This window comes from Eschrichtius robustus, chromosome 10, assembly GCF_028021215.1.
Source record: "Eschrichtius robustus isolate mEscRob2 chromosome 10, mEscRob2.pri, whole genome shotgun sequence".
NCBI lineage: Eukaryota > Metazoa > Chordata > Mammalia > Artiodactyla > Eschrichtiidae > Eschrichtius > Eschrichtius robustus.
In genome coordinates, this window is record NC_090833.1 from 65535047 (window position 1) to 65547428 (window position 12382).

Genomic DNA, 12382 nt, shown 5'->3' on the forward strand with positions numbered 1-12382 from the left:
CCATCTGGTCCTGGACTTCTGTTTGTTGGCAGATTTTTTATTATGGTTTCAATTTCATTACTTGTGATAGGTCTGTTTATATTTTCTAGTTCTTCCTGGTTCAGTCTTGGAAAATTGTACCCTTCCAAGAATCTGTCCGTTCCTTTGTGGTTGTCCATTTTATTGGCATATAGTTGTTTGTAGTAGTCTCTTATAAACCTTTGTATTTCTGCGGTATCAGTTGTGGTTTCTCCTTTTTCATTTCTAATTTTATTGATTTGAGTCCTCTTCCTTTTTTTCTTGATGAGTCTGGCTAAGGGTTTATCAATTTTGTTCATCTTCTCAAAGAACCAACTTTTAGTTTTATTGATCTTTGCTCTTGTTTTCTTTGTTTCTATTTCATTTATTTCTGCTCTGGTCTTTATGATATCTTTCCTTCTACTGACTTTGGGTTTTCTTTGTTCTTCTTTCTCTAGTTGTTTTAAGTGTAGTGTTAGATTGTTTATTTGAGATTTTTCCTGTTTCTTGAGGTGAGATTGAATTGCTATAAACTTCCCTCTTAGAACTGCTTTTGCTGTGTCCCATAGGTTTTGGGTCGTCATGTTTTCATTGTCGTTTGTTTCTGTGTATTTTTTAATTTCTTCTTTGATTTCTTCAGTGATCTCTTGGTTATTTAGTAGCTCACTGTTTAGCTGCCATGTATTTGTGGTTTTTTGCAGTTTTTTTCCTGTAATTGATTTCCAGTCTCATAGCGTTGTAGTCAGAAAAGATGCTTGATACAATTTCAGTTTTCTTAAATTTTCCAAGGCTTGATTTGTGACCCAAGATGTGATCTATCCTGGAGAATGTTCCATGTGCACTTGAAAAGAAAATGTATTCTGCCACTTTTGGGTGGAACGTTCTATAAATATCAATTAAATCTATCTGGTGTATTGTGTCATTTAAAGCTTGTGTTTCCTTACTTATTTTCTGTTTGGATGATCTGTCCATTGGTGTAAGTAGGGTGTTAAAGTCCCCTACTATTATCGTGTTACTTTCGATTTCTCCTTTCATGGTTGTTAGCATTTGCCTTATGTATTGAGGTGCTCCCATGTTGGGTGCATAAACATTTATAATTGTTATATCTTCTTCTTGGATTGATCCCTTGATCATTATGTAGTGTCCTTCCATATCTCTTGTAACATTGTTTATTTTAAAGTCTATTTTATCTGATACGAGTATTGCTACTCCAGCTTTCTTTTGATTTCCGTTTGTGTGGAATATATTTCTCCATCCCTTCACTTTCAGCCTGTATGTGTCCCTAGGTCTGAAGTGGGTCTCTTGTAGACAGCATATATATGGGTCTTGTTTTTGTATCAGTTCAGCCAGTCTGTGTCTTTTGGTTGGGGCATTTAATCCATTTACATTCAAGGTTATTATCGATATGTATGTTGCTGTTACCATTTTCTTAATTGTTTTGGGTTTGTTTTTGTGGGTCTTTTTCTTCTCTTGTGTTTCCTGCCTAGAGAACTTTCTTTAGCATTTGTTGTAAAGCTGGTTTGGTGGTGCTGAGTTCTCTTAGCTTTTGCTTGTCTGAAAAGCTTTTGATTTCTCTGTAGAATCTGAATGAGACCCTTGCTGGGTAGAGTAATCTTGGTTGTAGCTTTTTCTCTTTCATCACTTTAGGGATATCCTGCCACTCCCTTGTGGCCTGCAGAGTTTCTGGTGAAAAATCAGCTGATAACCTTATGGGGATTCCTTTGTATGTTATTTTATTTATTTATTTTTTTTAATTTTTAATTTTATTATTTATTTATTATGTTTTTTATTTTTGGCTGTGTTGGGTCTTCGTTTCTGTGTGAGGGCTTTCTCCAGTTGCGGCGAGTGGGGGCCACTCTTCATCGCGGTGCGCGGGCCTCTCACTATCGTGGCCTCTCTTGTTGCGGAGCAGAGTCTCCAGACGCTCAGGCTCAGTAGTTGTGGCTCACGGGCCCAGTTGCTCCGCAGCATGCGGGATCTTCCCAGACCAGGGCTCAAACCCATGTCCCCTGCATTGGCAGGCAGATTCTCAACCACTGCGCCACCAGGGAAGCCCTGTATGTTATTTTTTTGTTTTTCCCTTGCTGCTTTTAATTTTTTTTTTGAATTTAATTTTTTTAGTTTGATTAATATTTGTCTTGGTGTATTTTTCCTAGGGTTTATCCTGTATGGGACTCTCTCTGCTTCCTGGACTTGAGTGACTAGTTCACCTGGGGGTTCCTCCCAATTCCTTGAGTGTCAGGGTCCCCCACCAGCAGCTGGCAGGCACCCTAGTTGTGGGGAGATGCTAACTCAGTGTCTTCCCACACCGCCATCTTGACTCCTGCATGTATCTTTTTGAATTATGGTTTTCTCCAGATATAGGCCCATGAGTGGGATTGCTGGATCATATGGTAGCTCTATTTTTAGTTTTTTTAGGATCCTCCATACTATTATCCATAGGGGCTGTACCAATTTACATTCTCACCAACAGGGTAGGAGGGTTCCCTTTTTTTCACACCCTCTCCAGCAACTTGTGCCTTTCTGACTGTAGGCCACTCTCTGTTTTGGTTTGTGGGCACAAACCACAGCTGTTGCCGCTCTCCTTCACACCAGTAGGGGAAGAGCTGCCTAGCTCAGTCACCCTGTGATGTAGAGGAGTGCTCTCCATACTTGTTGATTGCTTGCTTTTATTTTTGAACCAGTATCTCCAAAATATGTATGTATGTATATTTATACCTTTATAGATTGTATACTTGTGTTATTGTTAAATAAGCTCTATAACATAAAACAAAAAAAATAGAATATTTTAAAGATAGGATTTTTAAAGATTTTTAAAAGAAAGATTAAAAAGTTGATATAAAAACTATGGAGACAGTGAAAAGATCAGTGATTGCCAGGGGTTGGGGAGGAGGGAAGAATGAGTAGGCACAGAGAATTTTTAGGGCACTGAAACTCTTCTGTGTGATACTACCATGGTGGGTACATGTCATTATACATTTGTCCAAACCAATAGAATGTACACCACCAAGAGTCAACACAAATGCAAGCTATGGGCTTTGGGTGATGATGTGTCAGTGTAGGTTCACTGATGGTAACAAATGTACCACTCTGGTGCGGGATGTTTTTGGGTGTGTAGGGGCAGGGGGTATATGGGAAATTTATGTACTTCCCACTCAGTTTTTCTGTGAACCTGAAACTGCTCTAAAAAATGTAGTCTATTAAAAGAACTAAATATAATATAAAGTAAAATCTATATATGGAAGTCTCCAGTTTTTTTTCCATTTTAACTCACTTTGGAGACTGAATACATCCCAGTGGGTATGCAAGACAATGGACTCTCCCTTTTTTTTTAATAAAGTAAGAGATAAAATTTTTATTCTTTGATATGGATTGGTACTGGTGTCATCACTTGGTCCATTTTTTAGACATTAATATTTCCTGTTAGGTATTTTGGGAAAAGATGGAAGGATTCTACAGTGCAGCAGGGCTGAGAATGGTGTCGTCACTTGTTTATTTACTTTCTTTGTATTTCACCACGAACTCTTATGTACCCTGTATGGTTAAGTAATTTATGGATTAAATTATTTTTCATAGTGTAGTCTTTACAGTAGTTTACAATGAGATAAGAGGTAGTCTTTAAAATCTTCTATATAAGGTTTGCTGTTTTTCTTGTGACAAAGTGCTTCAAATTACTCTTGAACCTGAGTGTGAATTATGTACTTTTCTGTAACATAAAGAGAAGGGTTCCAAATCTGTAGACCTTTTCTTTGATGGCAAGTGGCTATCAAAAGCATTCTATCTATAAATTTTTTTTTAAAGAAGCCAAGACAAAACACATTCTGTCACAAGAAGTTTCTTAAACAATGAACTGCTTTATTGAAGGAGTTTTATGGAGCATTATGAAAATAGTTGTTTGGAAGTGTTTCCAGAATTTTGGAATTTTTCTAAAATTGATCTAAATCTATAAAAATTCATATATGTGTATATACATAAAAAGTTCAGAAGCAAAATTTTTTCACCAAAAAATGTGTTTGAATTTTTGTTAAAAATATAAAATGTATTTAGTATAAAATGCATTTGTGAAAATATAAAAACAGGACATAATATTAGTTTAAAGAACAGTTGATTAATTCGGGGAAGTTGGACATCTTTTAGCCAAAATTCCAATTAAAACTTCATTTACTTGATCGATAGGATTGAAACATGCATGTCATGATTTAATAAACACAACCAGTGGTGTACTTTCGCCAAGTGCATCTTCCCTATTTACCACGTCATGGGATGAGTGGTCAGGGTGAGGATTCAGTATTAGACTTCCAAACAGGTTTCCCCACTATCCAAGAGCAGAGCATTCCTATAAAACCTGTCATAAGCTGAAATGGCGTTAAGTGAAGGAGCAGTTACCCTAGGCCCCATCTTGCTAATGGATGAACAGAATAAATGGAGACAAAGCACAGATGCTCACAGACACAGTTCAAAGCTGTGTGGACTTGGTGCTGAGATGCTGAGAGTAGTTCCTGGGGAAGGAGCTTGGAGGGGCCACTCTCGCTGCTCTGGGTGAGTGCTGCCTCCAAAAGGGCTCACTGCAAAACAAACAGTGAACGCTATTTTTGCTTTTTGCCTTTTTTGGTAAAAACGAAAATCCTCTTCGGATTTCTTTCAGTTAGCGAAAACAGGTACAAATGCAGGTCTTTTGTGAAAGTGAAGTGGCATAAGGCAAACTTTCAAAGAGCAGGGATACCTGTATCACAAAAAGTTATACAAGATTTTTTAAAATTGTAAAGCACATCCAATCATATTTCTTTCACTAACAATCATTAGTAATAACTTTTCGTTGAGAGTAAGAGGTTTCGGGGCTACTGATAAAGCCAAGTTAAGGCCCTCTCCTTCCTCTCATAGCTGTTTATGCTTAGTTTCAAGCCCACTTGTACTTGGTTACACCTTTGTAGAAGTGTTTTCTTGCTTGTGTTTTGGATAGGGTTTCTCTAAAATTTTGTTTCTGGCCCCTTCTACTTTCTCTTCCTTATTGATTCCTCAGAATTCTTGTCAGCTGAAAGCATTCTTATCGGCTTTGATGCCTGCACATGCATGCACACACACATACACACACACATGCGATTCTGTGTGGTAAAGCAAGGAGGTGGATGGCAGTCTGCCATCCTGATTGAGTCGTTCCTACGTAACTTTGTACTGGAATGTCATGGTGAATAGTATTTAGGGCCAGGGCCAGAAACCAAACATCCAAACTAAACAGTCCATTTCCAGATCTTAGACTGGCTCTTGACTGGGGGACGTAGTTGCTATTTGCAGACTACTAATAAGAGACCCTTTAACCCTCATTCTCTGCTGTATCCCTACATTTATAAAATATTGGAATGAAAGTAAGTCAACTAAATGAGCAACCTTACAGAGTAATTTTGTGATAATGAAGAAAATAATTTTCCTTTAATTCCAGGTGCCAAGGAATAAAATTTGATACTAAAAACTATGAGAATGTTATCATTCTAAGACTTTCATTCATAGGAAAGACATCTAAATAGTAACTTTTATTTTATTATTTTTTAATTAAAAAAAAAATTTTTACTAGGGTACAGTTGATTTACAATGTTGTGTTAGTTTCAGGCGTACAGCAAAGTGAATCAGTTACGAATATACATATACCCACACTTTTTTAGATTCTTTTCCCATATAGGCCATCACAGAGTATTGAGTAGAGTTCCCTGGGCTATACAGTAAGTCCTTATTAGTTATCTATTTTATATATAATAGTGTGTATATGTCAGTCCCAACCTCCCAGTTTATCCCTCACCTCCCATTACCCCCTGGTAACCATAAGTTTGTTTTCTACATCTGTAATTCTATTTCTGTTTTGTAGTTAAGTTCATTTGTACCCTTTTTTTAGATTCCACATACAAGTGATATCATATGATATTTGTCTTTCTCTTTCTGACTTCACTCAGTATGACCATCTCTTGGTCCATCCATGTCACTGCAAATGGCATTATTTCGTTCTTTAAATAGTAACTTTTATTATCAATGGGACGTTTTATTGTTAGGAGGTAAATATTCATTAGCCTCTAAAATTCTTTATTTTTGAAAGAATTTTAATATATTTAATATGTGTAGAATAACTTGTATTTAAAATACTTATATGTCCAATAATACCCCTCAGAAATATTGAATCTTTCTTTTATGAGTTAAAATAGTAATTTTCCTAATTTGATATTGTTGTCATTATTATAGCTAACATTTACCTGAGTGTTTACTGTGTGCCAGATAGTTAAGGTCTTTTCATGTATTAATATTCCTTTAATCCCCACAAAATCTTTGTAAGGTAGGAATCATTTTCCCCATATTATGGGGATTTATTATATTTCACATATTTGGTATATCTGGTATATCTATTTTACATGGTATACTTACTTTATATAGTATAGAGAAATGAAGTATATCCGTAATTACAAAATTTAAAGTAAATGTGAGAGGTTTTTGCTTCCCAATTACTTACTCAAAAATATAAATAGAAAATTTACTATTTTGTTGGCATCTAGGCCTGATGACATTTTCCACTAATTGCTCCTTCTCCTAACATCAGCTTCCCAAGGCTCCTACTTTCCCTGAAGTCCAGTTTTGAAGTCAGTCTAAACTACATAATATGTACGTAACAAATTATATAAATAATATACTAGTCCTCAAGTGACAGTCACCTGTTTGTATCTCAGAATTTTTTGTATTCTAAAACACTTATGCTTTTCCTTGAAATAGATAGGACGTGGAATTTTATATGTTTGAACTTTCTCATCTTGTTATGCTGATTATAAACACAATAGATTATCTCTAAAACAAAAGGCTATTTTTGTCCAGAAACTGTTTTTTGTTCTGTTTCTCATATAACTAGATAAACCCTACTGAGATTCATATCTCACTGCATGGTATAGTCAAAATCCCAAGGGCCAAAGATGACATGGGATAAATTCTCAAGTGCTGGGCTTGCTTTTGACAGTATCATGCTGCTTTGTCATTGTTTCCTAATGTAAAAAGGTGTGATGTTTTAATACAGGAGTGAGGGGTATTGTATAGCGCTAGACTTCAGGAGATTGATAGAGAGGTCATGAGATGCTCACTCCCTCCTCCTCGCACCCCCTCACTTGATTCCAGCTGTCATTTCCATTTCTTCTACCAAGCTGGCACCTTTCTTTTGTATTAAAGAGTTGGATTTTTCACTGGCATCCTTTATAACATAGTTTGAATCACTTTTTAATACTGGAAGGTAACATTCTTTATTCTTCAAAAGAGCTGTGGATTCTTTGAATAGCTTTGCGATTTCACTGACACTCCTCCCTACCTTTCAGTTCTGAAGGAGGTTTTCATTTTAGAAGCATGTAGTATATTTTACATACACTAGTTCCATGGAACATACTTTCTGTATTGATTACCTTACCTTTGCTGCTCTGAAAAAAATATCCTATACAGTAAGTGTTATAGAAAATTGCTTTCATCTCTCAAATGAAATACTGCTTTAAAGATTTTAAATGCTTAAGACTCTAAATCCTAAGCAAAAAGTAGATTATTATTTTATTCTTTTTAATGTTATAAAGAAGTAATATGTGGTTTCTCTTAATACTGCACTGAATGTTAGAATTTAGTTATCAAAAGCAGATCAAGGAAGGAGCCAAAATAATTATGACTTTTGTTCCATCCATCATATAAAAATTCAGATATAACTTCTCAAAAAATATTTTATTTTTTAAAAAAGAGATTTGAAGGAATACCTTTTATATTATAATTCCTTTTAGAATATCATGTATATGGCAATTCATGAAATGTGTTTCTCCAAATTTAAGATATAGGGTAACTTTTTAAATGTTGAAATTGTTTATATGTTAGAGGCCAGTTCAATTATGACTTACATTGAGATAATAATCCAGGAGCCTATTATTGATAGAAGAGTACTTTATTCTTTTTATTAAATAAGGCCTTTATGTAAGTTTTCATGCATTTTATGCACTTTAGGTCCTTATATAACAGGAACACATGTATACAAGCCACCTATCACAGATTGTCTCATTAAGATCTTAGTGGAGAATTTAAAAATAGAACAATGGTAATACTACAATGAAATTTACTAGCTTACCATTTTTAGAGGGCTTTTTTGTATTAGATGCCATGTAGCTGAAGGGTTAAGAGAATGGCTTTGTATTAGATTTTTAACTATCTGATCCTCACAACAGTTTTAGAAATAAGCAAAAAAATTGACTTTTCTTCCCATTTTATGGAGGGAGGAGGTGGAGGCTCAGAGAGATGACATGGCATTGCCCAACAAGATAAAGCTAAGTAAGTGGCAGCATGAGAACCAGAAAAAAATAGAACTTGTGATTCCTGGTCCGCCATCTCAGTGGAGAAGATAAATGAATTTACAGAAGTAGAGAGAGACTCGGTGTAGGAAGAAACAGATATGATTTTGTAATTTCTGATTTTTATCTACTTTTGAAACCCAGCGACATATTTTGTGTTAGTATTAGCCCTCAGCTTACCTTGAAATGACTCAAGGTAAGGAATGTTAGGACATGTGAGATGTTCCCAAACATGAGGTCGTACCATGCTTATTTAGTGTTGGGTAATAGAATGAACTTTTGTGTACTTTATCTTTTTATGCCTACAGCTATGCTTTTGCTTCTTTTTTTGACTTTGAATAAGCATTACTTGGTTAGTAATTTATTCACTAGAGTGTTAAGGTTATATTTTCCCAAGTATCTTCATCCTTTTCTATAAGGTATTTTTTGCCAAACTGAATATGACTAATGTGGCTTTTCATCTTTTCCAGTCTCTCTTCCTCCCCTCCCTCCCTCCCTCCTTTCCTTCCTTCCTTCCTGTCAGTCATTCAAGCCATCCCTGAAGATACAGAGATGATTAGATTTGGCACAATATCTGGCCTAGGTAGCTCCTTAGTGTAGTGAATATAAACATGTAAACTAATGCATTTCTGCCAAAGCAATAAATGCAACAGTAGAAGCAAGCATGAGGGACCCACAGAGAATCAGAATAGAAGTTAACACTGCCTTTGGGCTCAAAAGAGCCTTCTTTTAAAGAGGTGGTTTCTGAACTGGGTTTTTGAGGGCAAATAGGAATTTGTTAGGCAAAAAGCTATGAATTTTCTTTTAACTACAAATAATTCACCTACTTCTGTTTCTCAGACATTGTATATGTTGTTTCTTACTTTTTGTTCACCAGATTATTTCATTTGCGTTCAGAATTGCCCAAATATCTAGTTTCTTAAAGCTCTCTCAAACCAGACTCTTCAGATTGAATATAATTTGGAAATTTTCAGACTGTCTACCATTGTTCTAAGTTGTGGCTGCAGTTGGAACATGGTTTTCTTGTAAATAACATAAAATTATATTTGAATATGTCTTTGAAATGTTTGATTTTACTTTACTGTATTTGAAGTATTTTGAAAGACTTTTTAGTCTTTCAAAGGTGTAATAGTATTCTTGGACTTAAAATTCACTACAGCTTGCTTTAGAAGCAAAAGTCTACAAAATATGATTAAACTGTGATACAGAGGCCCAACAATTCTCCCAAATATTACACTACTTAGGGAAGAGAAAAAGTTACCAGCACTTGCTTATGTTATTTATTTTATTATATCCAGTGTAATGCAAGGGTGTTCCTCTGTTATATGAATGGAAATAATTATGCTTTTCTTACAATATAGGAATCATATTATTTACTCTTAAAAAATCATAGGATTAGTTCAGCTCCTTTTGTTTCAAAACATTTGTTTTCTAGGTGGTTTGAAAATTTTACTGAGCTCATTTTGAAATATCTTGCTTATATATCCATCTGTTGTGTGTCTTAAGATTGAAATTTAGGTCAAATTACAACTTGAATTTAACTTTACAGAGGTAATAAGTGTGCCATCTTTAAAAACTGCATTCTAAATTTTAAGCACAATAGATCAAAGTATACCTTACTTAAATAAATATTCTGGAAAAAAGTCTCAATTATTTTCTCCCAAACTTTCTTAAAATAGTCGCGGTTCTCAATATAAAATGTGAGGTTTAGCTTTATTATTTTAAACGAGGATGAAAAGTTGTTTATTTTAAAATTTTAATGATTTTGCTTTCAAATTATGGAAATTCTCCTTTGGGGACAGCTTTATTTGAATTGTATGTGGCATTATTTTTATTTCTTAAGGCTATGATTAAAAGTTTCGTGGATGTCTACCAGCTTGCAAGCACTAGAATTGCTACATTAGAAAAGGAAATGACATCTCATCGAAGTCACATTGCAACCTTGAAATCAGAACTTCACACAGCTTGTTTACGTGAAAATGAAAGTTTACAATCAGTAAGTCCTACAATATTTTTTTCTTCTTTGAATCTTGGGTCACATTTACATTCATGTTTTTGTTGTTCATAAGATCACTCACCAGTATATATAATTTAGGGTGAGTGATCAATCAAGCAACGTAAAATTATTAAGTGTGGAGAAAATTTTGAAGGAAGAAAAGCAATTAATTTTTCCATTGTATCATGTATAAAGATATGCATATTGTTATCAATGCTAAAACACTACATCAAGATTCCTTTGTGTTTGGCAGTGCAGCTGACAGTTGGATTTGGCAGTATGCATAGTTAAAGCTTGCAACTGTCTGAAGATTCAGTGTGTCCCATTAAGACAGAATATTATTAATTATGCGTATAACCAAAATGGTAATTAGAACATGTGATTATTCTCTGTAGAAAGCTAGTCTTATCCATAATACATGCCCAGCTAAAGATGCATGTTGTGATTCATCTATATGATTAAAATTCAGTTTCAGCAGTCATTTTACGTCTTAAAATTTTAGCCCATGATGAAATTTGGGCTCATTTAAGACTAAACAAAATTTTCCACATTTGAAATACGTGTTTGGGGAGTATCACAAAATGAATACATTTGTGACATAAAGGAATAAAATACACATTTAAACTTTCTCCTCAAAAGCCAGATATGTCAACATATCTCAACAGTGAGATTCAGAGGGTTACCAATAATTAGAATGTCTTTTTTCCCTTTTTGGTTTGATTAGAACGGATCTGGGTGACTTGTAAGGAAAAACAGTATCATTTTGCCATTTAGCTAGTGACCAATTTCAAATGATATATTCAACAGAAAAAGAGTTAGCATTAAAGCAAATAGATGCATAGTTGTGGTTTGGTTCTTCAGCTCCTTCAGGTCGTAGCTCAAGTGTCAGCGTCTGAATGCAAGCTTTATGACCATGGTACTTAAAACTGCAACCACTAACCCTCCCCCACCCCGCAAACTCTGTCTCATTCTCACCCCATGTTGCCTATCTGCCTTCTACCTTCCTTGCTTTATTTTTTTCACTATAGCACTTACCAACTTACATATATTGTATTTTATTTATTTGCTTTTTGTCTGTTTGCTCCTTACCCTCATAGAATATAAGTTCCATAAGGACAAGCAATTTTGGGTATTTTCTTCACAGCTGTAAAGGCACTCTAGTGCCAAGAATAGTCTGACCCACAGTGCTCAACAAATGGTTATTGAATGAAACATACTGGGACCTAATCCAATAAATGAACAAACTAGTTATTTGGGACCTGAGATGAGATTCAGTTGAGTTCAATTTTTAAAATTACTTTGTTAATTTCTTAGTGAGAGAGTAGTAAATTTGACCTCAAATAAGAGAAATCAAAATGAAGAGGAAACCTTTATAAAGATTTGAGTAAGTATTTGGAATTCATTCTAGTCTTTCTCTGAAACACATTTACATTTCTTCCTGCTAACTCTCTGATCCCATTGGTTAATATTACATTATACTATGTCAGCTTTGTTGGGTCATACCATTATTGGTTGTTTATTACTGTTATTCATATAAAAATAATTGCTTATGTTCTGAGAAAGTTTGGTAAGGTGGGATTGTTTCCCATGGGTTCAAAAATTTTTTACCAGTTATTAAGCTATTGATGTCTTAATGGAGGTGTGCTTAATAACCCCCACTATCATAATAAAGCTCCACTTCTCAACCTTCTGAACAGATTTACAGGATATGCTCATCATCTTATTAGCAAGAGGAGGTTCACTCTGGCAGTGATTCTCAAAAGGGAACGTGTGTAATGTGAAAGTTTTCCCCATGAGATTCTGATGTGTCCTTCTAGGACACTGCTGCCTAACCCCATGTTTCTATGGGATATATGCTCTCCAGTCTCTTCCTTTAGCTGAGAATCACTGTTTTGAAAACAATAATAAATTTGTATACTAATTTCTATTTTTCAAGACATTTAAATACGCATTTTCTAACTTGAACTACTTAAGAACTCTGAGAGAGGTTAATCTTTTAATTTCATAGATGAGAGGTGATATAGTTTGGTAGATAAGAGCATGGGCTTTGGAA

General features: G+C 34.8%; 1 protein-coding gene across 9 annotated transcripts in view; it reads left to right on the forward strand.

Moving 5' to 3' along the window:
* The window catches only part of CCDC171 (coiled-coil domain containing 171), a 365291-nt gene that overhangs the window by 303157 nt on the left and 49752 nt on the right, over nt 1-12382 (forward strand). For 8 of the 9 annotated variants that reach the window (XM_068551775.1, XM_068551774.1, XM_068551779.1 and 5 more), the window contains one exon: nt 10177-10329. The exons of the other annotated variant lie outside the window; for it this stretch is intronic. In XM_068551775.1, the coding sequence (XP_068407876.1) occupies nt 10177-10329 (153 nt within the window). The remainder of the gene's footprint in view (nt 1-10176; nt 10330-12382) is intronic. 9 annotated transcript variants of the gene reach the window in all.